This window comes from Archocentrus centrarchus, chromosome 8 (assembly GCF_007364275.1).
Source record: "Archocentrus centrarchus isolate MPI-CPG fArcCen1 chromosome 8, fArcCen1, whole genome shotgun sequence".
NCBI classification, from domain to species: domain Eukaryota; kingdom Metazoa; phylum Chordata; class Actinopteri; order Cichliformes; family Cichlidae; genus Archocentrus; species Archocentrus centrarchus.
Window position 1 is genome coordinate 6,461,083 of NC_044353.1, and position 25,786 is coordinate 6,486,868.

At 42.2% G+C, this 25,786-nt stretch overlaps 1 gene segment (V, D, J or C); it reads right to left on the reverse strand.

Annotated features, from left to right (window-relative positions):
* Window positions 1-8,466: 8,466 nt before the first annotated feature.
* LOC115784277 (T-cell receptor beta-1 chain C region-like) lies at window positions 8,467-14,264 on the reverse strand. The segment is given in 7 exon segments: window positions 8,467-8,657; window positions 9,630-9,736; window positions 9,828-9,839; window positions 9,929-10,276; window positions 10,739-10,794; window positions 11,042-11,112; window positions 14,232-14,264. Coding segments are annotated over 7 exon segments (654 nt in total).
* Window positions 14,265-25,786: the final 11,522 nt, after the last annotated feature.

Here is a 25,786-nt window from a genome sequence, read left to right on the forward strand (position 1 = left end):
ATCACTATACCCTGCCTAGGAATGTCATTAGTCCTCACATATAAAACATCTTTTTATACTGTCTGACAGTCAGATGGAGAGTCGACAGTAGAGACAGAGGGGGTCATAAGGACCATATGTCTCTGTAGTCCACAGGAGATTACTGCAGGACTGATGGAGGGGAAGAGAACAGAGAGGGACAAAGTCCCATAGAGGTCAAAGATGTCAAGGTGATTACTGCTGATCCGGAATGCAGTTATTAAGGGTGTGTGTGTGTGTGTGTGTGTGTGTGTGTGTGTGTTGGAGGTATTACACAGGCAGAAAGAGAGCTGTCTGGCTTCCAGCAGCAGTTCTCTTATCCTTACTTTCTTCTTTTATTGTTGTGGTTTTTTGTTAAAAGTCTTTCTGAATTTTTTTTAATAATAATTAATAATTTTGATTTCAGTCAAAGAAATCCAGGAAAACCCTTCAAAGAACTATTTGGACCAGTGTTGGGAATCAGTCTGGTCACAGTCTAAACATGGGTGAAACTCTGACGTCCTCTCTGTGGTCAACACTGATCTAAACTGATACCGAGGAAAAAAACCAGAACTGCAGGCGGATGGATGTTCACCTTGTTTGCATGAAGAGCAGCTTTCAGGTCAGAATGTGTCTTAGAAAGTGAGAAACTGAAAAATTAGATTATTGCAAAAATGCATTTATTTTAGTTTTTAATTAAAAAAAAAACAATAACTTCTAATATGCCTAGCACTGGTTGTGAGCAGACATCCACAAAGCTTGTATCTATAAAGCACAAGGATGTCTAGATGATGCTGAAGATGTATCTCGAACCAACATTGTGGTAATGTCCCCAGTGTTGTTCCATCTTTCATTTTGGTAATATTTTTCAACCAAGGCTAGACATCAAGTAAAAAACTGTCTGCCAACGGTTACTCAGATCTCTGCTAGGTTACAGCTCTCATTTCATGATGATATTGTGGTTTAACAAGCAGCCAGCCCTGCAGCTTGGAACAGTCTGCTGATCATCCTGCAGTGAGCTCATTGTTAGCCTCTGTGACTGTACAGCGCTCATGAAAATCTGACCTACAAATATGAGATGAACCTGTTGCTAATAATATGAACCTAGCTAAGAACACAACCTGGGAACAAGACTGCTTTGGAATGAGCAGAAGCTGCATTTCGCCTGTTTAGGGATATGCCAGGATATGTCCTTCAATGCACATATGAAACAAATATGTAGGACTGCTTTTCTGCATTTGTGCAATATTTCTAAAATTAGAAACATTCTGTCTCAGAGTGATGCTGAAAAGCTAATTCATGCATTACTTCTAGGCTGGATTATTGTAATTCATTATTATCAGGATGTCCTGAAAGCTCCCTGAAAAGCCTTCAGCTGATCTAAAATGCTGCAGCTAGAGTACTGACAGGGACTAGAAAGAGAGAGCAGATTTCTGCCATATTGGCTTCTCTTCATTGGCTCCCTGTTAAATCTAGAATAGAATTTAAAATTCTTCTCCTCACATACAAGGTCTTGAATAATCAGGCCTCATCTTATCTCAAAGACCTCATAGTACCATATCACCCCAACAGAGCACTTCACTCTCAGACTGCTGGTTTTCATCGGTCACAGCATTCATCTGCTGTGACCGGCTGGGCCGATGAACCGCTGAATGCTGTGACAGATGAATGCTGTGACAGATGAATGCTGTGACAGATGACTGCCCCTCCCTGAGCCTGGTTCTGCTGGAGGTTTCTTCCCGTTTAAAGGGAGTTTTTCCTTCCTGCTGTCACCAAGTGCAGCTCATAGGGGGTCGTTTCCATTGTTGGGTTTTCTCTGTATTATTGTAGGGTGTTTACCTACAAAATAAAGCACTTTGAGGTGACTGTTGTGATTTGGTGCTATATAAATAAAATTCAATTGAATTGAAAAATTGAATTGCTAACTGTTTTAAATGAAGCAAAGGTTTAGCTGCCACACAGGGTACAGCAATGTATGGTAATAAGCACTGTCCAAAACTTGTGGCTCTTTTGGGTCTGAAAAATTCCCATTTGAGCCTTCTAAGTTGATCCTAACTGAGTCCAGACATGATAACCTGTCAAATACACTACAGTATTTTCAACATTCCAAAGCAAATAATGTATTTTTTTCCCCACATGAAAAGGCAGTTTTCTGAATTTGATCTAGTCTGTTAAAAAAGTAATGTTGTTTCGGTGCTTTCCTCCCCAGCACTGATTAAAACAAGCTCCAACTGCATTATGTTAAAAATGGATTAAATAAAGAGTGAAAATGGAGCTTCTGTAGATTATTAGGTCATTCGCTGCAGAGCTGTGAAAGCTACTGTACAGCAATGCACTGATGACATCATAATTTCGACCTCTCTTTGCCTTTTAGGTAACAGGTTTTAAAGCTGAACAGAGCACACTGGAACAATAGGGATTAGAGTGAGATTTACTTCACATGTGACGGACAGAAAGGACGGCAGAGTAAATTTTTGGTGCTAATGGTGAAGTTTTATCTGCTTGTGCAGGACAACTGCAGTTAAAATGCCATTCTAGGTGAGAAGGGTGTTTCTAATGTTGCATTTCTCTTACACCTCTGGAGTTAAATACGACAAAGTAAAGGAAGTGTGGATGCATATTACCTAAAAGGAAAACATCCTTTTATCCCATTGAAAGCTGTCAGTTTCCTGAATATGATGTTTTTCGCTGTGAAAGAAGATGCTGGACAAGTGAGGAATTATGGAATATGGCATTAAGGAGATGGAGAAAGATTCCTTTCCAGTGCCTCTACAGAGCAGCTGTGTCCTGTTGCCTGAGGCTGTTATCAGACACTGCCCCACCTTTACCAGGTGAGCTTGTCTTCAACCTCAGCTGGATGTTGTGGAGTCACCTCTGGACACGTTTCTTTCTATGCCATAGTCAGCAGTTGAAGAACTCTGTGTATACAGTACTATGAGCTCCAGTACATTTAAGTAACCTGCAAATCCAGAATCTGGATCAGATCTAGATGGTGTTTGGTTTGGCACTAGTCCTTGGCCCTTCAAAACAGTGTACCAAATATCAGATGAATCTGATGGGGTCTAGGGTATATTTAGCCATTTTTGGCTACTTTTGATTTTGTCTTTATATTTCATCTTAGAGACAGAGGGGAGACCCAACACAGCAGACACACAGCATAGTGGACACACAGCACAGTGGACACACAGCAGGACATTGCAAATTGGTGTCGCGGAAACCTGGAAAGAGCCATGGAGTCGTGGTGCTGGAGGTGCTGGAGCATTTGTGTGAGACTGAACACATGCACGTTAAATGTAGTTGGACTGCAGGTTCTGCTTTGCTCTTATTTTTTGTCTTTTGCCCTGGAATCATCTTTGTTTTGTTTTTTTATACAACTATTTGCAGACAATGAGGTGTCACACAAAATATTTGTGCCAGTCCAACGAACAGTTCCTGTCCAGCACAGACAGAGGGGCCCATCCCAGGCCTGACGCTTCCAGGTGTGTCCCTGCTCCTTTTGTATACCTGGAGACAGTGTTTACATCTAACTATACACACCAAACCTCCTATAATGTCAAAATGTCGAAACTGACTATCAATACCCGTCACTCTGACAACTTTCACCTGTTCCTCAGCAACCTAATGCCACACATTGCCATATAATGTTTTGGTTGGTTTTGGATTGGTTGCTCACAAACACTTTCTGCTAGTGAATATTCCATTTTTACAGTTTCTTCCTGCACCAGTCAAACATCACAGATGAGGACAATATGCAGGAAAAAGCATATTGATCATAACTGGTTTTACTTGGTCAATCAACACAATTTAAAACTGGTATGTAGTTTGAAGTCCACACTTTTGACACAAGTTGAAACTGTGTCCTGCTGCTATGTCATCCTACATCAACTATCTACTTTGGACACACTGGTCGGTCTTTCTTTCTTTCTTTCTTTCTTTCTTTCTTTCTTTCTTTCTTTCTTTTTTTTTTTTTCTTCTTTCTTCTTTCTTCTTTCTTTTCTTTTTCTTTCTTTCTTTCTTTCTTTCTTTCTTTCTTTCTTTTCTTCTTCTTTCTTTCTTTTCTTTCTTTCTTCTCTTTCTTTCTTTCTTTCTTCTTTCTTCTTTCTTTCTTTTCTTTCTTTCTTTCTTTCTTTCTTTCTTTCTTCTTTCTTTCTTTCTTTCTTTCACCTCGACCCAATTATGACCAATAAATAAAAAATCAGGGGATCTAGGGGTCACTGGCCAGCTTTCATACAGAGTCAGCATGAATCAGACTGGTAGTTTTGCCGTAATATTGTTAACTAACAAACAAACACACACCGAAAACAATACCTGTTCAGGTTTCAGACTTAATCACAGTACAGAAACAGCATTAGCACAAATGATCTTCTTAGAGCCTCTGACAGTGGACTCATCTCTGTTCTTGTCCTGTTGGACCTCAGTGCAGCTTTGATACTGTTGACCATAACATTTTATTACAGAGATTAGAGCTTGCTATAGGTATTAAAGGTACTGCACTGCAGTGGTTTGAATCATATTTATCTAATAGACTTCAATTTGTCTTCTTCACACTAACGATGGAGTTCCACAGGGTTCTGTGCTGGGATCAGTTCTATTTACATTATACATGCTTCCATTAGGCAGTATTATTAGAAAGCACTGCATACATTTTCATTGTTATGCAGAAGACATGAGAACAACACGCATCAGTTAGTTAAACTGCAGGAATGTCTTAAAGACATTAAGGCCTGAATGACCTCTAATTTCCTGCTTCTAATTCAGATAAAACTGAAGTTACTGTACTTGGCTTTAAAAACAAAATAATAAAAATGTAAAAGCTATTTGAGACTTCACAGGAAGCAGCTGAGCTAAAACAGGAAAGAGCTACAAACTTTTCTTTGTACCAGTTAAGAGTCAAGCTGCTGCATTTTGAATTAATCATTAGATGTTCATAGACACCAGTCTCACCATTTCAGTGTTAAAATGACATAGTACATCAGAGGAACAGCTCAGGCTGAGATGCTTTGGATGTGTGCAAAGGAGGGATGGTGGATATTTAACAAAGGATGTTGTAACGAGTATCGCTGCAGCAGGCCCAGCAGGACGGGTGAGTTACCTGACTTCTAACCTCCTAACTTATTTGAAAGATGTTCCATTTAAAATATGTCTCATATATTTTTACATTGCAGCTCTTTTGTTCCCCCATTTTTGTGTGAATTTTTAAAAACTGATGGATACTGACCAAATGAAAACCCAGCCCTAACCCTAGATCAGTTGCTGGTGACCTTGATGAAACTGAGTTCAGTCCACAGAAGCCAGATGGCAGCGTAGGGAATGAGTATGTCTGTGTAACTCTCTTTAATTATGTACACATTGCACACATTGTGGGTATATGCACATGTAATTAGAAACACAATGTGAAATAAACACGACCTTCTCTGGCATGCTGCTGGCAATAAGATGTCGAGCAGCTCTGCAGGTCGGAGTATCACTCTGTGGCTCTGCTGGCTCCCCTTAGATCACTCATGGCAACCATATCTGCATTATAAGTATATGCTTGTATATTTATGAAGGTTCTTGTGTGACTTGCTGGAACTTGATCACTTTCTTCTTTTACTTAAAGTATTCAATTATTTCTGAATCATTTTTGTTCTCTCATCCCCAAATTTTCAAAATCTGATATGACATAAGACTACATTATTTAGCTACATTCATTTTTTTTAAACTATGGGGCAACAAACCTCTGAAATAACAGACATTGCACTGACTCGTTACCCTTTAATTCATCACAATGTGTTTGCAAAGGCTAACACAGCAGACACAAAGCAGCACTGGTCTGTATCAGGAACCGTGCTTCTAGTTATCTGATCTTGTGAGAAAAACAATAATTGTTGGCTAATAATTGTGTTGCCCAATAAGCCACCCTCCCTCCAGTATTGTGTTATTTGTATCCCTTTTTGCTTAAATATTTTGTGTTGTTCTGTTGAAAGGTACTTTCTATAGAAGCCTTTGAGTTAGTGATGTAGTAGCATTATTTATCCAGCAGATGGAGAGACTGCTTTGACCAACCCATGAATATATGATGTTATTAATTTAATAGGCAGCTGGGATAGGCTCCACCTCCATTTAGCTAAAAGTTAAACCATTTATAAACATTAAACATAAAATTTTAGCAGCAGCACAAACTTTAAAGCAAACACCAACACAGCTTTTTGATTTCAAATTTTACACATTTATTATGTTATTACTTCTCTTGAAACCTCTCGTATTGCTTAAAGCCAACATTTACACTCTGCATTTTGTATCTTATTTTAGTTTCTTATCATTGAGACTGCATTGGGTTTTTTTCTTGGTATCTCTTCATTTTAAATACATTTTCTCATCATTATGACTTAAAATCAAACAAGAGTTTATAACTTCTATAAAACATGTTTTTGTAAACAATTTAGATATTAATTAATGTTTAATGTCTTTTCTCTTAATTTTGACTATTTTTTTTTCATTTAATTTTCATTAAGTATGTCACATATTTAATGTTCATTTTTATAAATTTGAATACAATTGTGTTACATTTGTGAACTGAATCAAAATTTGAATCCTTCATTGATCTTTAAATTATTTTTAAAAAATGTGTTTTAATTAAGTTTACGGGCTGACTGAACAATAAAAACTAAATCCTAAATTTAGTAACTTGAAGTGTAACATGTATTTAAGAAGATACTTCAGTGTTGAACTGTCAGTCAGTGGTAAAACTATTTTCTAATTTTACTACAAGTACTACAAGTACTACACTCTAGCATTCTTATTCAGTGAAATATGTACAGCCCATAACCACTGCGTCATAGAGGCAAGTAAGAGTAAAAAAAACTGTTAAATGAATACCAGCCCATTCGCATGTCAGTGTTTATATTTGTTCTCAAAGCCCATTTTAATGCAGAGGGGAATGACATTACTGGTTGTTACCCACCTCCTGCTGTAAGCACCTGAAGGCTGGAAACAAACAGGAAGCAACCTGCCTGCATGTGGCTCAGATCAGCACCTGTCTTTACTCTAACCTTAATGACTAACTCCAGTGCTTCTTCGTAGACCTACTTATTTAAGAAGATGCCAGCACTCGTTCAGTTTTACTGTATTTTATATCTGAGTGCACTCAAATATATTCACATATAAAACATGTGCAATCATCAGGTGAACAGAGGCTGATACAGTTTTAATGATCAACATACTTCAACAAATTTAATCACAGTTACAGAGACATCACTGAGGCGGTCCAGCATTAAATGCACCTTAATCTCTTATATCAGATATAACAGAAACATATTAATTCACTCTTTACTGAACTGATCTATGTTTGCATGTTTTTAGCCCTGTGACAGACTTGTAGCCTCTCAGAGATGCACCCTGTCTTTTTGGCCTGTTGCAGATGGGATCAGCTTGTGACCTTAAACTGGATGAGCAAAAAGATATCGATGGATGGATGATACTTTTTATTTGTTTACTTTATTTATTTATTTTAAATATGCGGTCTGCTGAAACAGAAACAGAATTGTCTTGCTAGGCCCAAAGAAACTATTTAATATGATGTGGTTTTATTATATATATTATAATGTATTATTATTATTACTTTGTTGTTATGTAATGCTATTATGAGCATTAAAGGATTATGGTCTACTCTTACCTTTCAAACCAGAATATTTAGCTTTCTTATTATGAAAATGATGTGAGCAGTTTATTGTGCTTGTTGGTGCTGATGAATTCAGACTGCATGTTAAATAAAACCCTGCTGCTCAGGCTGCAGTGAACAGCTGTGGGCTCACGCCGGAGCTTCAGTTGACACCATAACTGCAGCGCTGCAGTTGCGGGGATCGGTGCACAGGTGCGAAGGTTGCGGTGAAGCGGATGTCTGCACCTCCAAAGTTTCTCGGCACTCTGCTGCTCGCTCTTCTCGCTCTGTGACCACATCCTGAGCTCTGCTGTCGCTCTCAACGCCTCCGCAGGTTGCCGTGACCTCACAAACAGCCTCAACCTGCTTCTCTAGAGAGACGAGAGTGCTGATTTCCTGTTGTCATGAGCTGCGGCTCACTCACATTTTAAACAGGTACTCAGTTATTTACAGCCTTCCATCTATTGTGAAGAAGCTCCACTCACAAACAATGGAAGTGGAAACAGTGATCAGTTTTTAGAGAGGTGAGCTTGTTTTACTCACTGGAACATCTCACAGCTAAATTGGCTCGGTGTTTAGAGCTGGGGTTCATGGAAAATTGAAGGTGCAAGGATGAGTTCTCAGAAATGCAACAGATAACAGGCTGCTAAAAATAGCTCCCAGCTCGGTGTGCAGGCTGAGATATTCCTGTCTTCAGTGAATTATACCTGATTCCCATCTGACAGTTGGGAAAATGAGCATCTGTTGTGTTTTGAGGCCTTTGCTTCAGATTATGAAAGAAATAAACATGTTTTTTCCAGAGAAGTTTTATTAAGAAGAAAATTCAGCATAAAGCAGTTCACAAGCACAAACTAACAGAATCCTAACTAACAGCCAAGTACTGGATGCCCACATATTCATGTACTTTAAAGGAAAGCAGGTGAAATAGAAAGCAAATATGCTTTATGTACTCTAAATGATTTTTCATTGTTAGTCACAGATTCCAGATCAGCTCTCAGTTCTTCTGTTTTCCTGGAAACTTCTGTGGAAACACAACAGGAAAACATGCCGTCAGTGTACAGATCACTTCTTTATATTCTACGTATCACTTAATAAATATAAAACCTTATGTCTCGAGTGAGTCTTCACAACACAAGCTGAACTTTATCTTTTGTGTAGCATTTCTGATGGACGTAAACACACGCTTTCTGCCGCCTTCCTAATCCTGTTTGAGCATCAGGCTGCTGCACCAATGAGTTCAGAACCTTCACGGGTGCAGAGAAGTTTCCGTGGATAAATCATATGACAGAAACATCACTTTCAGGGTTTCTTTTTAAGACCTTTCACATTGATCGCTACTCGCTGACACTGAGGTTACTTACAGAATATTATTATACTCATTTTAAAAGTGATTGATTTCATTCAATTATCAATCTGCCATCTGCTGGGATGCCTGAAAAATGTTGGAATGTTGGGTTGTCAAAAAAACCCTTTATTATTATTTTAAATAGTTTTCATTGATTCATTTTGCACTCGTCTGACTGTGAAACAGACACTCTGTCTATTTTTATAGGTCTTAACTGTTGAGTGAAAGTTCCTGAGAAGAATAAATAAATATTCCAGAAAGAGTTGCACATCCAACATGTTAGGAATTGCAAACTGACCCAGGTTTTTTGAGTTAGTCCTGCATCGGCTCTTCAGCACGGTTACAATATTTACAGTGTGAGTTCATTTTGGAGGAAGAAGCATGTGGTGCTGTTGAGTTATATTGTTTTATATAGAGACACGTTTCATATAATGATTCATTAGTTAAAAGCTTGATGATGGGCATAAAAATAATATGATGAGTCTGACACTTCCTACAGTTCAGCTGCAGCAAAGGATTAAAAAGCCTTTCATTAGTTTCATAGTTGTCTGCTCTGGGTAACAAAGAAACAGCGTCCCTCTGTGGCTTCATGAAATGATAAAAACATGTCTTATGGCACAAACAGCAGTATGAGCGTCTTGGACCAACCTGAAATTTCCACACCAGAAACACCACGAAGAGTCCGTAGATGCTGCTCTTAATGATCAAAACCACGTAGGACAGTTTGGCGTTGTTTGTGGTCTTCATATATTTGGCTACAGAAAAATTTTACATTTCAGTCAGTTTCCCAAATCAGTACAGAATCAACACACTGAGCTATATATGTTTATATAAAATTATATTTACCTCTCATTGGTCCTAAGAAAAAGAAGGAAGATATGTTGTTAGTGAAGTTGTAACTATTTCATATGATCACAGACACATTTAAAGATTACAAATGGACACACCTGAAGTGCCTGTAACCCAGCCTACATGTGGGACAGTGTCGTTCCCATCGAAGAAACTGACGGTGCAGGTGAAATTCTTGCCGGGTGTGAACCACCGTGAGAACGAGACCCTCAGCCTGCTTGTGATGCGGTAATGTGAGCCATTATATTTGGCACGGTGATCGGTCGCGATGCCATCTTTGATGTCCACCCCATTAATCTGCCAGGACACACTCACATGGTCCGGATAGAAATCCGAGGCCACACACAGCAAGGTCTTGTTGTTTTCCTTGGTTTTCCCATTCTGACACTCTTTTTCTGAAGGTTCAAACACACCACCCTTTGGTCCTTCGGGTGTTCGGTTCGGTTCTGCAGGAAAAAGGGATGTGAATCATTAGACTGGCAGCTCAGTCAGTACCGAGAAGGCTCAACCGGGATCCTTCTCTGAAAATTGGTGCCATACAAAACCCCCAGTCCTTCTAACAATGAGCTGCACATTAAATATATCTTTTTCCCACCATGTTGCGATTATTTACACTGCAAAGTGTTCGTCTGTCATTGATGTAGCCTTATGCCTTTTTTAAACAAGCTGCATTTGCTTTATTTTACTTTATTCTTAACTTACTTGAAACAAAAAACATAACTATCGAAGCATTTTGTTTAAAATTCGCAGCCAGTGATTTAATACTCTGTGAGTCTGTCTACACCCAAGCATCCAAAACAGCACTCAAACTGATGTTTTTGTTCAACCATAAACTTCACAAAAGATTCTTTATAATGTTCATTTCAGAGGTTCTCAGCAGTGGAAAAAGCATGTATAAGTTTTCTTACCCAAAGCTGACAGTTTGGTGCCAGTACCAAAGTAAGCAGGGTTGTAGTTTGTCACACTGATGTGCAGCAGTAACAAAAACTGTTCAGCGATCAGCAGCTGGAAATTATCTTATTTTCTCTTTACAAAAAAAAAAGCCAAATTTCTCTACATTTACCCGTAATGATTTTAGACAATAATAACCTCAGCAGTCTACTAACTTAGAGATATCACACTAAATCAAATCATTGCAATTGTATTTTATTTTATGGGATATTACAAGAGAAAATGTGTTTCTAATTGTTAGAACTGTTTTTGCACCTCACCTTAGACTGAGTTTAGTTCCACTCCCAGAGGAAGCCTCTGACTGGGAAAACTGACAGCTGATAAGAACTCCCTACAGAGAGCAATAATCTGGGCATAGAGCCAATTCTTTTATAGCTGCAGCACTTTGCTGGAGAATAGGAGCCGTCTGACTAATTAGCACTGACACCCGACCAACTTTGTGCTTGAATATGTTTTACTTTTCAAAGAGAGCATTTTTATGCTTATGGCAGCCAAATAAATCCATCTAAAAGCAAAGTCATTATTTCTCTCATATTAAGAAGCTGTGAACGATGCTCAGTTTGAGTAGTTGTTGCAGATGATCTTACCTAAGACGGTCAGTTTAGTTCCAGATCCAAAATATGCCTCGCTGAATGAACACAGAGCTCTCAGGCTGTTACAAAAACCTCTGCCTTCTTTCTCGGGGGCCCTCTTTGCAATTTATCAAACTTTGTCATGTTTCACACATTTAGACTTTCAGTGGGATGGACTGCAGTTGACAGCTACAGTCTGCTGAGGATCGTCTTTGAAACCACAGCAGCAGCAGGAGACATTTTTAATATGTAGATAATATCTAATTTAAGTGAGTTTTATGGCTATTATGCATCAGTCATGCTTGAAAGGCGTCATTCAGGCTTTTGAGTGCTTTGACTTCAGGTGAATAAAATCAATAAACCACCATTAAATATTTGAATTGTCTTTAACTTGATTATTTTTTTTTACCTAAACAGTCAACTTGGTTCCTCCGCCGAGTACAAGCCTGGAACCCAGCACAGTGAACTGTACTGTAATCACCTGCAATCATGCAGCCTCTGCTTCCTTTTGTGCACACAGCGTTTATACCTAAACATCTACTAAGTCAAAGCTTTACTGCCACACATCCAGTTCACTCAGCAATATCTACAAGAAATGGTGGGCATCATGTTTGCTTTCAAAGGTGAATTCACGCAGAGATCAGCGGATGCTTCACTCACCGAGGACGGTCGGTTTGGTGCCTGCGCCAAAAAAGGCTTCATAAGCAGCACAGCGCACAAGCTTGATACCAGAAAGCACCGAGCTCAACCCGAAATATGAAAGGAACACATTCTTTTAGCTCACTTCATCTTCTAACATCATAAACATTTTTCATGATGAATTGAAGCTGTGAGGGGCTCATCTACCCAGAGCAGGTCAGTTTAGTTCCACTTCCAAGTGCGCTTCAGCTCCGGTGTCACATTGTTTCATCCTTTATGAAAAAGTACCAAAATTGCCCACAACAGGCGCGCGAAACGACACTAGATTACCATTAACACTTACAATTTTAGGACACCCCATCAAGAGTTTTCTGGTGTTTTTAAGATGAGTGGATAAAACTGAAGACTTTTTTTTTTTCTTTTAAATGTTGTTTTAATTGCAAACAAATTTCCTGTCTGAATGTGATTTCCACGCAGTCCCAGGACAGCACTACATCCTGCGCTTTCCCAATATTACAACTTTATGGTTGTCAGGAGTCAAAAGTGCTCTGCAGCGCTCCACGCAGTGCATTTTAAATGGAGGAGGTTTTGTACAGCGGCTCTATTGGATTGTATCACCGTGCCCCCCCTGTCCCCACAGCGAAAAAGCGCCACACAAAAACTTGGCTTCACTTTGCTGTCTTTCCTCCCCCCACCCAGCATCTCCGTATCTCAGCCTCCATCTTTCTCTGCTGGTGCATGACAGCAGGTGTGCGGCTGACTGCCGGCCTGAGGTGAGCGCCGTGCAGCGTGGCTGCTGCTATTTCTGTGACTGCCAAGAAAAGAAGCACAAAGGAAAAGAAGCACGCGTGTTTCTATATACGGAAGCTTCACGGTGACGTCTTCACTGGTCACACCTCCTTATTCCCACCCAGTTAGTGTCTGTATGACACTGGTGCCGCTTCTAGTCAACACAAGTCTGTCAGCTGTCCAACACCGGAGGAAATCTGCCGCTCCATAACCTTTCCCAAATCACTGTGATTCCACATCCCCACGAGCCCCAGATGAACAAAGAGAAAATCAAATATATGATCATTTGGTTTTCGGAAGTTCTGGAAATACGTATAAACATTAACAAAGAAGAAGAACCAAACACGGTTCAGCCGAACACACTGATGTGCCGATGATTGCTCTTATGAATCTGCTTTACAGTTTCTAACTACAATAATTTGGACTTTTTTTTTCTCTGAAAGTGTCTAAATTCTAATGCACTTTCTCACCTGATTATTTTTTTGTGCTGTAAGGAGACTCAAATAAGAAAAATAATTTAGAAAATCAATTTTTAAAATAAGCTATAAATAAGGTCTGATTTGTTTAAATTTTAATAATATAAACTAAAATATGAATACAGCTACCTACATGAGAAATACGGTTATTTTCATTCTTTTTCTTTTCTTAAAGAATGAAGATGATAAAAAGGAGATTCCTTCCAGTGGCACCTCTTGGACAGTCTGGTGTAACTTAAATATCTAAGATTGAAGTGGCTCCTCCTGAATTGATTGATTTTTCAAACATGTGTAACACCAGATTTAGCCTGTAGAGGTCAGGCTGTGATCAAGATAAACTTGGTCTTAATTCAACACTTTCTGCTCAGACAGCTCAAACAGTCAAAGAATAAAAGAATAAAGAAAGCCTGACAGAAAAATGTAAGAAACATTCATGCTGAGAAGCTGAATTATATGAGACTGTTTGCTCTGTTCCAGCACCTGTGTACTTATCTAACTGATCAGCTTTGTGGTGCTGCAGACACTTCAGTCGACTGAAAGAGACACATTTTTGTGACTCCAGTTACTCTGTTGCTTCTTTGCTGTTGATCTTTTTTTTTTTTTTGCTAAATTTTGTTAATATTAAATAAGATTTAAAGAACTAAGTAGATAAAAACCACAGCATGGACCGAGCTGCTTATATGTTTGGATTACTGCACCCATGTTGGCACAGAGCAAACTCAAGCTGTAAAGCAGGTAACTTGGAAGGCTGTGTGTGCGCAGAGGCTGCATACAAAATGTTGCAGCTAGAATTTCAATCAGGGTCAAATCCTGCGATCCTCATTTCTAATAAGTGCACAACTTGTTGTGTTCAGTTTCAAATGATACTAACCCTTTGAACTCCACACACTACATACATGTGCATAGAGTTCAACACAGAAGTATGTTAATAAAAATATTCAAATTGAGGCAGTTTAGCTATTTTTTTTACTCACTTTTCCTGCATTCTGATTGGGTGTAGAAACCATTGCATTTAAGATAAGATAAGATAAGATAGTGTTTATTTGTCACATGCACAGTTATACACAGTACAATGAAGTGAAATGTATTTTGTACCTGCAACCATATATACACACATATAAATAAGAAGAATAAAAATAAAAAAAAGTAATTCACACTATACACTATACTCTATATACTATACACTATACACACTTTTTAAATTATAATATTTACACTGTGCAATAATGGTCCAGTTAGGGCTCAGAGTTGAGCAGACGGATGGCTTGTGGGTAAAAACTCTTCTTCAGCCTTTCAGTCTTAGCCCTCACGCAGCGGTAACGCCGGCCTGATGGGAGCAGGGAGAAGAGAGAGTGTCCGGGGTGGCTGGGCTGTTTTTAGGATCTTCATGGCCCTCAGCCTGCACTGCTTGGTGTAAATGTCCTGCAGGTTGGGGAGGGTGGTTCTGATGGTCCGTTCAGCTGAACGAACCACCCTTTTTAGGGCCATGAAGTCCTGCTTGGTGCAGTTTCCCATCCAGGTGGTGATGCTCCCACGCATGATGCTCTCGATGGTGCAGGTGTAAAAGTTCCTGAGCACCTTGAGTGGGAGCTTGAAGTCTCTCAGCCGCCTGAGGAGGTAGAGACGCTGTCTGGCCTTCTTCACAGTGATGTTTATGTGATGAGTCCAGGACAGGTCCTGTGAGATGGTCACTCCCAGGTATTTGAAAGTGTCCACTCTTTCCACCTCAGCACCACTGATGACAAGTGGATGGTAGTCCCTCTGCTGCTTCCTGCTGAAGTCCACGATCAGTTCCTTTGTTTTGCTGACGTTGAGCAGGAGGTGGTTCTCCTGGCACCAGTTCTCCAGGCGGGAGACCTCTCTCCTGTAGGCTGTCTCCTCATTGTGAGAGATTAGTCCCACAACAGCAGTGTCGTCAGCAAACTTGATGATGACGTTGGACTCTGACGTGGCCTCGCAGTCATGGGTGTACAGTGAGTACAGCAGAGGGCTGAGCACACAGCCTTGGGGGGATCCAGTGTTGAGGGTGAGGGAGGATGAGGTGAGGTGACCCACTCGTACCACCTGTGGTCTGCTGGTCAGGAAGCTGTGAACCCACCTGCACAGGGATGGGCCCAGGCCCAGGTCCAGCAGCTTAGAGACCAGCCTGGAGGGAACTATGGTGTTGAATGCTGAGCTGTAATCTACAAACAGCACTCTCACATAGTTCCCCTTACCAGTGTCTATGTGTGAAAGGGTCTTGTGGAGGAGGAAGGATATGGCGTCATCTGTGGATCTGTCTGGCCGGTATGCAAACTGTAGTGGGTCGAGGGTGGTGGGCAGTGAGGAGGTGATGAATGTCTTGATGAGTCTCTCAAAACACTTCATCACCACAGAGGTGAGCGCTATGGACCTGAAGTCATTGGGGCTGCTGGGGTGTGGTTTCTTTGGGACTATGATGGACTTTTTAAAGCAGGTGGGAATCACACACAGTTTCAGTGAGAGGTTGAATATCACTGTAAACACAGGTGCCAGCTGGTCAGCGCAGGTCTTAAGGACACGTCCACTAATACCGTCTGGTCCAGCCGCTTTCCTGGTGTTTACACGTCTAAACGCCCTCCTCACGTCGCGCTCCGTCACAGTGAGTGTCTCCGCCCCTCCGGCCGGGAGCGCAGCGGGCTGTCGGCTTCCCGACTCAAAGCGCGCAAAGAAGATGTTGAGTTCATCAGCCAGAGAAGCGTCGGCATTTAGTTACATCAGTTACAAGAAGGGAGGGAGGTCTTCTGTCCCCGATCCATCCATCCATTTTCTTCTGCTTATCCGGGGGCAGCAGCCTAAACCCAGACCTCCCTCTCCCCAGCCACGCCCTCCAGCTTATCTGGGAGACACTGAGGCATTCCCAGGTCAGCCGAGATATGTAATATCTCCAGTGTGTCCTGGGTCTGCCCCGAGGCCTCCTCCTGGTAGGACATTTGTGGAACACGGCATCCAGGAGGCATCCTAGTCAGATGCCTGAAACACATCAACTGGCTCCTTTCGATGTGGAGGTGCCCCACCCACACTAAAGACCGTGTGAGTAGAGCACAGCTTTCTCCTCCTGAGTCACCTGACGGTTTGTCAGAATTGCTTTGAGGCCATCCAAAAGTTTTTTCCATGGCCTCACGTAATTCCTCCCACACCTGAGTTTTTGCCTCAGCCGCAGTCTGACTTGGCCTGCTGGTTTCCCTCTGCTGCCTCCAGAATCCCACAGGCTCCTTCTTCAGCTTGATGGCTCCCTTCACCTCCGGTGACCACCATCTGGTTCGGGGATTACTACCACGACAGGCACTGACCACCTTGCAACCACAGCTCTGAGCAGCAGCCTCAACAATGGAACGTGGTCATTCGGACTCAGTCTCCTCAGTCTCCCTCGGAATACTGTGGAAGTCCTGCCGGAGGTGGGAGTTGAAGATCTCATAGACTGGGGGCTCTGCCAGGTGTTCCCAGCATACCCTCACACTACATTTAGGTGCACCAGGTCTGGCCAGCATCTTCCCCCACCACCTGATCCAACTCACCACTAGGTGGTGATCAGCTGACAGCTCAGCTCCTCTCTTCACCCGAGTGTCCAGATCATACGGCCACAGATCTGATGATACGATTACAAAATCAACCATTGACCTGCGACCCAGGGTGTCCTGGTGTCAAGTGCACTTAGACATCTTTATGTTTGAACACGGTGTTTGTTATGGAGAAATAACAGTTTGTCCAATAACAGAGCATCACTCGGGTTCAGATCAGGCCTTTCCAAGAAGAATTTATTGTGACTTATTTCTAAGTGATTCTTCTCCTCATGCTGCACTGCTACACCCAATCTTAAGGTTCCCATAACTGCCAAACCCCACCTAAATCCCTGATTGTTGTAATCATCACTGTTTATAATACACAATTGTCCTATACAAAATTTGTCAAAGAGCATTTATTGTATTTAGATCATGTGGTTGCATTTTTCTTGGCCTTAGTCATTAGTTATTGTGTTTTTTTCATTTGAGGGGGTGGCTGTGGGTCAAGAGGTAGAGCAGGTCATGTTGGTAAATGAGAACTGGTACCTGGTAAAATAAAGGTTAAAAAAAGTAGAGCAGGTGACACTGACTTTCTGCCTTGGTCTTTGTCTGTGTTTGGGTCCATTTTAGGAACTTATTTATGCCAAGATTTAAAGAGCATTTTAGAACAAACATGCAGAAAAATGCTCTTATCTAATGTATTTTTGTACCGTAAATATCGCATACAGTACTTGATTGCCATCGTGCGTGGTAATCAGATGAGGTGGCTCCTAAGAATTGGGAGGATAAATGGGGGAATCCATGGATGCTCTAGTTTCTTTTTCTGTTTAGCAAAATGCAACAATTTTACAAGGTTAATTTTTAAAACTCAAATCAAAACTGAGGAAGACTACACACATGTGCATGTAACGAACATTAATTAGTAATCTAAGTTTGGACAAAGACAAGATTAGAGAACGACAGAAGAACTGCAGCACATGTGCAGTGTGAGTTGTTGCTAAGCCACAGAGTGAGTCTGTGCTGCTGTGGTAGTCTTGAGGCACAGTAATACACAGCTGAATCTCCAGCCTCCACTTGCTTTATGTGCAGAGTAGAATTACACACCTCCGGACGCGACATGGAGTACTTTGCTTCACTGAAAGGAGCTTCAGTGGCTTCAATGCCTTTATTAACAGAATACGTTAGCAGCTGCATTTGGCCAGTGTCTGCATGTCTGTACCAAAGCATGTACAAATACTCGTTATTATCTTGTTCACAATGCAGCGTCACAGATTTGTCTCCCACACGGCTGAACATAAATTGAGGTTGAATTATTTTCACACTGCAGCAAAAACCTGAAAGATGAAGAAGACAAAAAGTAAATCAAAGGTCTCGGCACAAAGATCGCATCAAGTAAAAAAAAAAAAAAAAAGACAAAAAGCTGTGTTCTTACTGGAAAGCAGAAGAAGTGCCAGAGAGAGGAGCTTCATGTTCTTTGTGTTTCATTCGAAAGCCAACAAAATTCTCCTCTCTGCGTTTTCTATGGATGCTCCACCCACAGCTTCTGACAGCAGCTACGGCCCTGCTAACAGAGCGGCCTCTGTGGGAGCATCTCAGTATCATACATCTGTCACAGTGAGCGTCCAGAACTGAATTCACACTTTTATGCTGAAGTCTGAGCCGGCGCACTGGACGACTTATTCGACCACTAAAATAATTTTTTCATGGATAATTCTATGATTGTTACTGGTGTATCAAACATTACAGAAACATCAAAAAGGATTTTGGTAAATACCAATACTGTTTAGTCAGGACAGCTGTGGCATAAACAGGTCTAATAATTTGTGAAACACTATTAGTGGCTGCAGAGTGCAGTGGTTCACACATCTGTCTGGTGAAGCTCCCCGGTTCGATCCCAGGAGGAAAAACCCGATCTCCTGGGGGGAGTGTCAGAGAGAGAGTCAGGCGTGAAACATCTGCTAAATCAAACAACACGTCATGAATAAGGAAACAGCCAAAAAGCTTCTATGAAAAACAAGTTCAGTTTCTTTCAGTAGCAAACCTGCATCAGTGTGAGCTCTGTGATGCAGACGAACACGACTGCTTTTCTAAAGACTCACTGCAGAAAACCTTCAAAGGCACATTTGGGTAAATGACCAAACGTGCATCTTCTTCAAGATTTTCTGCTAATATATATATATATATATATATATATATATATATATATATATATATATATATATATATATATATATATTATATATATATATATATATATATTCCAAGCATTCTATAATATTTTGTTTCTTCAAATATGAAATAAATCACAGAGGATGCCTATCCTTTATTATTATTTCCGGTATTATTACCTTTACTCTAACCTCACTCCCCAATCATCTCACCTCTATCATTAAAGTGAACTTTTACATTCATTCTGTGCTTTGAGCACTTTTTAACCATCACTCTCACTCTGATGGGGCATCAGAAGCCTGGGATCAAACCACTGACCTCCTGCTGCTTATAAACCCCCCTCTAACTCTTCTTACTGTTCACCACACACAAGGATCAGAGTTTGCATTTTACTTTGTAATGTGATATAAAATATCACAACTCTGCTCCATCTTGAGAGGAGAGAGTTACCCCAGAACTACACTGGATGTCACTGCAGTTATTCCTGTCATAGATCAGCGTGCTGTTGTGGTTGTCTCTCTTTTTTTTTTCTCTTCCTTGCTCCGGGAGGTTGGCAGGCTGGTTTCTCCTCCACTGTAGGGCAGAGCTGGAGGCTGACACACTGAGGCCCTGCACACCTGTGAGTTCTCACTTATCACTCCTGTATTTAAGGTTCTGCTCCAGCCTCCTGTCTTCGCCACAGTGTCTGCTAACATCCGTGGTAAAGCGCCTTCCAGTCTTTTTGAGTCAGTAAAAAGTTTTCTTTGTTATTCATTCGGACCTCTTGTTGTATAGATGAGTTTGGTGCCTCACATCCTGGATTCTCATCAACTGGACTAGTTATTTCTTCGCTCGCTACTGAGGCTCCCTCTCAGCCTGCCTGCCCTCCTGGAACAAGATTCGGAGCCAAGACAGCAACCAACCTCCCCCTCTGGATTTTCCCCACCAGCTTCCTCACACCGACCCTTCCCTTTCTGTGCCTGCAGGGATTTGGACTGTCTCCTGAATAAAGCCCATTTAGTTATTAGTGCTGTTGTTTCTCCTGTCCTAAGACCTGCCTTTGGGTCCACCTTGAACCTTGCCATTTGGCTGTGATGATTCCATCCTTCACACAGCTTCAGAGGTGTTTCAGAAGAAGAGCGTTCAGTCTGCAAAGGGACTTTTATTTTCTAGATTAAGCAGATTCATTTCCGTGTCTGACCTCCTGCCCTCCTCATCTGCTCTGTACAGCTCGCATCTCTTTACAATGTTTTTTTGTTACACAAACAGACTAGAAATGCACAAAAAGAAGTTAAAACCTAAACACAACATAACTGAAATAATGATCACTAAACATTTCAATTCAATTCAATTCAATTTTATTTATATAGCGCCAAATCACAACAAACTGTCGCCTCAAGGCGCTTTGTTTTGTTGGTAAAGACCCTACAATAATACAGAGAAAACCCAACAGTCAAAACGACCCCCTATGAGCAGCACTTGGCGACAGTGGAAAGGAAAAACTCCCTTTTAACAGGAAGAAACCTCCAGCAGAACCAGGCTCAGGGAGGGGCAGTCATCTGCCGCGACCGGTTGGGCTGAGGGGAGAGAAAGACATGCTGTGGAAGAGAGCCAGAGATTAATATCAATTAATGATTAAATGCAGAGTGGAGTATAAACAAAGTAAATAAGGTGAATGAGAAACAGTGCATTATGTGAACCCCCCAGCAGACTAGGCCTATAGCAGCATAACTAAGGGATGGTTCAGGGTCACCTGATCCAGCCCTAACTTAAGCTTGATCAAAAGGAAGTTTTAAGCCTAATCTTAAAAATAGAGAGGGTGTCTGTCTCCCGAATCCAAGCTGGAAGCTGGTTCCACAGAAGAGGCGCCTGAAAGCTGAAGGCTCTGCCTCCCATTCTACTCTTAAGTATCCGAGGAACCACAAGTAAGCCAGCAGTCTGAGAGCGAAGTGCTCTGTTGGGGTGATATGGTACTATGAGGTCTTTGAGATAAGATGGTGCCTGATTATTCAAGACCTTGTAGGTGAGGAGAAGGATTTTAAATTCTATTCTAGATTTAACAGGGAGCCAATGAAGAGAAGCCAATATGGGAGAAATCTGCTCTCTCTTTCTAGTCCCTGTCAGTACTCTAGCTGCAGCATTTTGGGATCAGCTGAAGGCTTTTCAGGGAGCTTTTAGGACAGCCTGATAATAATGAATTACAATAATCCAGCCTAGAAGTAATAAATGCATGAATGAGCTTTTCAGCATCACTCTGAGAAAGGATGTTTCTAATTTTTGAAATATTGCGCAAATGCAAAAAAGCGGTCCGACATATTTGTTTAATATGTGCATTGAAGGACAAATCCTGGTCAAAAATGACTCCAAGATTTCTCACAGTGTTACTGGAGGCCAAGTAATGCCATCCAGAGTAAGTATCTGGTTAGGACACCATGTTTCTAAGATTTGTGGGGCCGAGAACAAGAATTTCAGTTTTATCTGAATTTAGAAGCAGGAAATTAGAGGTCATCCAGGCCTTAATATCTTTAAGACATTCCTGCAGTTTAACTAATTGATGTGTGTCATCTGGCTTCATTGATAGGTAAAGCTGAGTATCATCTGCATAACAATGAAAATTGATGCAGTGCTTTCTAATAATACTGCCTAAGGGAAGCATGTATAATGTAAATAAAATTGGTCCTAGCACAGAACCCTGTGGAACTCCATAATTAACCTTAGTGTGTGAAGAAGACTCCCCATTTACATGAACAAATTGGAGTCTATGAGATAAATATGATTCAAACCACTGCAGTGCAGTACTTTAATACCTATAGCAAGCTCTAATCTCTGTAATAAAATGTTATGGTCAACAGTATCAAAAGCTGCACTGAGGTCCAACAGGACAAGTACAGAGATGAGTCCACTGTCAGAGGCTGTAAGAAGATCATTTGTAACCTTCACTAATGCGTTTCTGTACTGTGATGAATTCTGAAACCTGACTGAAACTCTTCAAATAAACCGTTCCTCTGCAGATGATCAGTTACCTGTTTTACAACTACTCTTTCGAGAGTCTTTGAGAGAAAAGGAAGGTTGGAGATTGGGCCTATAATTAGCTAAGACAGCTGGGTCAAGTGATGGCTTTTAAGTAGAGGTTTAATTACAGCCACCTTGAAGGTCTGTGGTACATAGCCAACTAATAAAGACTGATTGATCATTTTTAAGATTGAAGCATCAATAATTGGAAAGACTTCTTTGAACAGTCTAGTAGGAATGGGATCTAACAAACATGTTGCTGGTTTGGAGGAAGTAACTATTGAAGTTAACTCTGAAAGATCAACTGGAGCAAAAGAGTCTAAACAAATACCAGCAGTGCTGAAAGCAGCCGAACATGAAGAATAATCTTTGAGATGGTTATGAATAATTTTTTCTCGAATGTCTAAAATTTTATTTGTAAAGAAATCCATGAAGTCACTACTAGTTAACGTGAAAGGAATACTCGGCTCTACAGAGCTCTGACTCTTTGTCAGCCTGGCTACAGTGCTGAAAGAAACCTGGGGTTGTTCTTATTTTCTTCAATTAATGATGAATAGTAAGATGTCCTAGCTTTACGGAGGGCTTTTTTATAGAGCAACAAACTCTTTTTCCAGGCTAAATGAGCATCTTCTAATTAGTGAGACGCCATTCCCTCTCCAGCTTTCGGGTTATCTGCTTTAAGCTGTGCGTTTGTGAATTATACCACGGAGTCAGGCACTTCTGATTTGAAGCTTTCCTTTTCAGAGGAGCCACAGTATCCAAAGTTATACGCAGTGAGGATGTAAAACTATTGACGAGATAATCGACCTCACTGGGAGCAGAGTTAGGTAGCTGCTCTGCACTGTGTTGGCACTGAAGAGCATAACAATGAAGGAATTAGATCCTTAAACTTAGTTACAGCACTTTCAGAAAGACTTCTACTGTAATAAAACTTATTCCCCACTGCTGTGTAATCCATTAAAGTAAATGTAAATGTTACTAAGAAATGATCAGACAGGAGGGGGGCTTTCAGGGAATACTGTTAAGTCTTCAGTTTCTATGCCATATGTTAGGACAAGATCCAGAGTATGATTAAAGTGGTGGGTGGGCTCCTTTACATTTTGAGAGAAGCCAATTGAATCTAACAATAGATTAAATGCAGTGTTGAGGCTGTCATTCTCAGCATCTACATGGATGTTAAAATCACCCAGTATAATTATTTTATCTGAACTGAGCACTAAATCAGATAAAAAGTCTGAGAAATCAGACAGAAACTCTGAGTAAGGACCAGGTGGACGATAGATAATAACAAATAAAACAGGTTTTTGATTTTCCCAATTAGGATGGACAAGACTAAGAGTCTCCTCCGTGAATCGCCACCTTATCGTGGTGGAGGGGTTTGTGTGTCCCAGTGATCCCAGGAGCTATGTTGTCTGGGGGCTTGTCCCCCTGGCAGGGTCTCCCATGGCAAACTGGTCCTGGGTGAGGGTCCAGACAAAGAGCGGTTCAGAAGACCCTTATGAGTGAAAAAACAAGGGAACAGTTTACCCTGCCCGGGATAGGGTTACCGGGGCCCCACCCTGGAGCCAGGCCTGGGGAGGGAGCTCGAGGGAGAGCGTCTGGTGGCCAGGCATTAGCCCGTGGCGCTTGGCCGGGCGCAGCCCGAAGAGGTTACATGGGCCCGCCCTCCTGCAGGCCCACCACCCGCAGGAGGTGTCGTAGGGGTCGGGTGCAATGTGTGTCGGGCGGTGGCCGAGGGCGGAGGCCCTGGCGGACCGATCCCCGGCTATCGAAACTGGCTGTTGGGACATGGAATGTCACCTCTCTGGTGGGGAAGGAGCCTGAGCTAGTGCGTGAGGTTGAGAGATACCAGCTAGACATAGTTGGGCTCACCTCAACGCATGGCCTGGGCTCTGGAACCAGTCTCCTGGAGAAGGGCTGGACTCTGTTCCAGTCTGGAGTTGCCCTCGGTGAGAGGCGGCGAGCTGGGGTGGGTATTCTTGTATCCCCCCGGCTTGCTGCCTGTACGTCGGAGTTTTCACCGGTGGACGAGAGGGTAGTTTCCCTGCGCCTTCGGGCTGGGGAACGGGTCCTGACTGTTGTTTGCGCTTATGCGCCGAATGACAGTTCAGGGTACCCACCCTTTTTGGAGTTGCTGGGTGGGGTGCTGGAGAGTGCTCCATCTGGTGACTCCATAGTCTTGCTGGGAGACTTCAACGCTCACGTGGGCAATGACAGTGAGACCTGGAGGGGCGTGATTGGGAGGAACGGCCTGCCCGATCTGAACCCGAATGGTGTTTTGTTATTGGACTTCTGTGCAAACCACAGTTTGTCCGTAACAAACACCGTGTTCGAACACAAGGATGTCCATAAGTGCACATGGCACCAGGACACCCTAGGTCGCAGGTCGATGATCGATTTTGTAATCGTATCATCAGATCTGCGGCCGTATGTTCTGGACACTCGGGTGAAGAGAGGAGCTGAGCTGTCAACTGATCACCACCTGGTGGTGAGTTGGATCAGGTGGCAGGGGAAGATGCTGGACAGACCTGGCACACCTAAACGTATTGTGAGGGTGCGCTGGGAACGCCTGGCAGAAGCCCCAGTCCGGGAGATCTTCAACTCCCACCTCCGGCAGAACTTCGACAGAACTTTTTTTTTTTTTTTTTTTTCTACCAAGATGGCGCCGCGAATGGATGCCCTGGTACTTCGGTGCGCTCTGTTTTGTTTGTTTTTGTGCGTTATTTCTGTGTCTGGACACTCTTCTGGGTATTCTTACACCAGAGAAGAGCTTTTCAACATTAGGTCCACAACACCTTCGGATTTATTTCCTGTTTTTGTCGCATCTGCGGCGGATTTATTACACACTCTGGCCCAGAAAGTGAGACGCCGAAAGAGAGGGAAGCGCGCTGGCGTGCTTGTGAGGCTAAGGAGACGTGGATTACGCACAGCCTTACCTGGGATTTTCCTCTCCAACGTGCGTTCACTTAGGAACAAAATGGACGAACTGATACTGATGAGGAGCATGAATAGAGACTTTTCCAAATCCTGTGTGTTATGCTTCACGGAGTCATGGCTGTGTGAGGAGATACCGGACTGCGCGCTCCAGTTGGAGGGATTTCATCTCCTCCGCGCAGACCGGCAAGCTGCGCTTTCCGGCAAGGCTACAGGTGGAGGAGTCTGCTTCTACATAAACAGTGGCTGGTGTACGGATGTGACAGAGATTTCTAAGCACTGCTCTCCCTCACTGGAATATCTTTTCATTCACTGTAAACCGTTCTACTCTCCGCGGGAGTTCGCTTCATTCATACTGGCCGCTGTTTACATCCCGCCGGACGCGGACGTGCACGAGGCCCAGTGCGCGCTCACAGAGCAGATTCTGTGCATGGAGCGGACATACCCGGACTCTCTTATCATCGTACTTGGGGACTTTAATAAAGCCAGCCTGAGACAGGAACTTCCCAAATATAAACAATATATCACATGTCCGACCAGAGAGGAGAAGACACTAGACCACTGCTACAGCACGATAAGCGGGGCTTATCACGCAGTGCCCCGCGCTGCACTCGGCCTCTCTGACCACGACATGATCCACCTGATCCCCGCGTACAGACAGAGGCTGAAGCTCTCAAAACCTGTGGTGAGGACAACAAAGCAGTGGACCCGTGAGGCTGTGGAGGAGCTCCGCACATGCTTCGAAACTACAGACTGGGACTCAATGAGGGCTGCCTGTGACAGTCTGGATGACTACACGGACACTGTAACCTCGTATATCCACTTCTGCGAGGACAGCATTGTGCCATCACGCACCAGGGTGAGTTATAACAGTGACAAACCCTGGTTTACTCCCAAACTGAAGCAGCTGTGGA